The 3613-nt window shown below is 37.7% G+C and overlaps 1 protein-coding gene across 1 annotated transcript in view; it reads right to left on the reverse strand.

The window, feature by feature from the left end:
- Window positions 1-2505: 2505 nt before the first annotated feature.
- Window positions 2506-3613, reverse strand: part of LOC101853374 (electrogenic sodium bicarbonate cotransporter 1) — a gene marked incomplete in the record, with an annotated part of 58592 nt that continues 57484 nt past the window's right edge. The window contains 1 exon segment of the mRNA XM_005093943.3: window positions 2506-3130. Coding sequence (XP_005094000.2) covers window positions 2954-3130 — 177 coding nt within the window.

Consider the following 3613-nt stretch of genomic DNA (forward strand, 5'->3'; position numbering starts at 1 on the left):
TGTGTGTGTGTGTGTGTGTGTGTGTGTGTGTGTGAGTGTGAGCGTGTTTATTTTTGTGTTGTGTGTTAAACATTTTCTCCTCACTTATGAATCGAACTTGTGTCTCCTGCGTGCAACAGCGGAGCACATAACCGTCAAACCACAGACACTGGTTTTGCAGAGAGTATAGTTTCAACGAAGCATATTATTTATTTTTCTTTGTTAGAGTGGATGAAACTGAATAATAATATATGAGTCGAAATGGAAAGAACTTTAGCGTTTTTCTATATCAGTCGTGTTGTTCTGATATTCACGTATAAAATTCCTCAAGAAACTAAATTTTGGGCTTCATGTGTTACTGACTACTAACTGTGGGTACGTGATAAAATATTTTTTGGCCATCTAGGCCTATGCTTCGTAGTCTCATGATCCTACGCAGGTTCTCTTCCGTGTTTTTTTATGAACACAACACCACAATTTACCAAAGTTTTAATGCTTTTTTTATTTGTTTTCTTTTCAGGTCGTATTTATGAACACCAAATTTAATTCTGGATTATATAATACAGTATTGTTGTAAATGGTAATGTTGTTTATGATAACAGAGTGATGATGTCAATATAATCATTTTGTCGCAACGAGCATATGGAAAATAGCTTTTCGTGATACAGAGTGCAATCCCACCTGCCCAAAACAAAGGAAAAAGCAAGATAAAGAAACACACAAATTAGACTATATTTTATAAAATAGACAATCTAACAAAACAGCAAAAAACAAAACAAAATAAAACACTCCTACCCACCCCACCCCCCTCCCCCAACAACAATCCCGCTACAAAATCACAAAAATCAAACGAACAAACAAATAAAAACCCCTCAACAAACCCGAAACACACCCAATCACCCCCCCCCAAAGACAAAAAAGCCCATCATGGAAGAATGAGGTTAGTGTTCATAATTTGTACAGGACGATCAGTTTTGATGCGCGATAAACAAAACACTTGCTGAAAGGTAAATAATTACGACAGGAAATAACAGAGTGCGGTATGTTTTGCATTTGCGGTTAAAGACTTAAGCATCTGAATCAGAGACAAAAATATAAACACCCATGTTGATAACAGCTGCAGCAGCATCAGTATATTGATATCAACACTAACACCATAAACTGGACTTCACAGATACGATAATAAGTACATTGAACGTGCACTAGGTAAAACTTGAAAAGAATACCCATATGGATAGATTTTTGGCCACTTTTTAAAATCTAAAATACAAAGGACAAATTTCTTTGAGTGTACTCTATTTTAACTGCAAACCATAAGAATGAAAATGAAGTAACATTGAACATAGGTAAATGCCACTGTTCGATGAAACAAAAATCAACTTTCACATAATAATATCACACGTTAATAACTGCAGTTCAACTCAACAGGCATTTATCTCATTTCATTTACTTCAGATGGGGGTCACACATTTCAACATATCATCATTAATAACTACTCTGTGCTCTATAATTTCTTTATTCACAAAACTTTGATCACATCTAATTGAAAGGCACAGCGGTGGCTGCCTTGGCAGCGGAATGCTATGTAAACTTGTGTTTCTTAGTGAGACGGCTATTTACATTCACAAGAGGGAATATGCATAATATTTAATTTGATCAACTGCGTATAACGTTTGTAGAATGAATAAAGGGAGACAGAAGAAGACTTGACTTGTCATTGAAACATTACATGTACAATATTTACAGGGCCGTAAATTGCATATCAGCTTTCAGAGAACCTTTTGACCGAAATTTCTGATTGTCACAAATTTCGAGAGTAAATAACAATATCGACTGGTCACTTTATTTAAAGTATTGTCGAAAGACAATTGGTCTCGAGCTGCACTTTCTCAAGGTGAAATCAAAATTCGCTGTCAGTCCACCTTATTCTAGTTTCAAAAATGGGAGAAAACTACCGAATGTTTTAATTTTTTCCCCAACTAGGTACGGGATGAAAGTCTGTAAAGATACACTCGAACAACAGAAAGGAACAACGAGAAACGGTGGGCCAAATGTTTTGTTCTTGGAATTTTGGCACTCATATAGTCACCTTTTCATTAACATAATAATATGTATGGTAGCAGGTCTGGCAACCTTTCCACAATGTCAATGTAATTGTACTTTCAGGAACACAATGCACAAGGAACTCAATACATTATACATGATTTTGATACACGGACGTTATTCACTCTATGATAAGCTCTTCTTGTACTTGAAGACATAATCACAAACAGTAGGGCCCGCAAAGTATTATATGCAGGTAAACATGATATCACATTACTGCGCAACATGTCAGTGAATCGGGAGAATCTGTGTTTTTTCCTCATCCAAATTCCTTTGTTTCAGCACACATGCTATGCTATACAAATAAACCTAGGGTAATGTAAATGTGCTTGCCTCATTTGAGCAAGAAACAAAACACTTCAGTTAAAAAGAAAAACAGATAGCAATAAAACAAGTGAAAAAGAAATAAACCAGTAGAAAAAAGGAAAGGAAGAGGGGGACAGAAAGAAAGAATGTAAAAAGAAACAGAAAGCGAAGGAAAAAAGTAGCTATAAATACATTTTAAGCAACTTAATACAAAGGACAATAAGTAGTATCCTATCTGCAATTATCCCAGCTCTACCAATAGAATACCGTATACAATTATGTGCAATGGTTGTAGCTGCATCCATCAAGATGGTGAAGAGAATCGGCTCTAGATTACAGATATACATAATTTATATCCTTTAAGGCAAAGTGGATCTATTATTATGGGCCACCCAGTTGTTTGCGACAAAACGAAAAGCTACTGCTCAAGCAGCAGGTGGGGGAAAATCAAAGAGGTTATAGATACATGTAGTAGGCATACTATTTATAACTTCTTTGAAGGAAATACAGACTTGATAGTCAGGATATAGGCCTTAAGATAGCTGCCATGAACGCAGGCAGCAGATCACAACTTTGTGTTGACGTCATTCGTAGTGTCAAAAGCTTTGTTGTCGTAGGCGGGAGGGCTCTCTTGATGGTCGTCGTTGATGAAGAAGGACGCCTTGCCTCCCTCAGTGGCCGGAATGTTCGGGCTGTTGGGTTTGTTAAAGTGGAGGCCCGCGTCGGCTATAATGGCCGAGATCTGTTGAGAGCAGAAGTAAACATTTTAGTTTAAACAGTAGGTGGGTTATTTAACGCCCCCTCCCCCTCTCCGATTCGAAATAATTTAGAATATTTAAGATAACATCAGAGCCGGTGCGCTTTCACACTGCATATCAGGACCAACCCGGGCTGAGAGGGATGCATCGCCTCAGCAGAAACACCTAGGTGCTCATTAAAAGTACTCCCCTCCCGGGAATCTTTTTTGGTTTTAGTAAGTGTTAAAAGGCACTTGCAACACAATAAGGTAATATAAGTGCCGAAGATTAGAGGTGTTATAAGAGAGGAACAAACACAAAAAAAGAAGGAGAAGAGATAAGGACGATAGATGTTTGAAAGGAAAGAAGAAGCAAACCACACCAGAGCACTCGCCAACCACCCACGGGAATCGAACCCATGTTTTCTGCGTGCTACGGCGAAACGTGTAATAGCCCACACACCACAGATGCCGGATATATATATATAT

Source organism: Aplysia californica, unplaced genomic scaffold, assembly GCF_000002075.1.
Source record: "Aplysia californica isolate F4 #8 unplaced genomic scaffold, AplCal3.0 scaffold00072, whole genome shotgun sequence".
NCBI classification, from domain to species: domain Eukaryota; kingdom Metazoa; phylum Mollusca; class Gastropoda; order Aplysiida; family Aplysiidae; genus Aplysia; species Aplysia californica.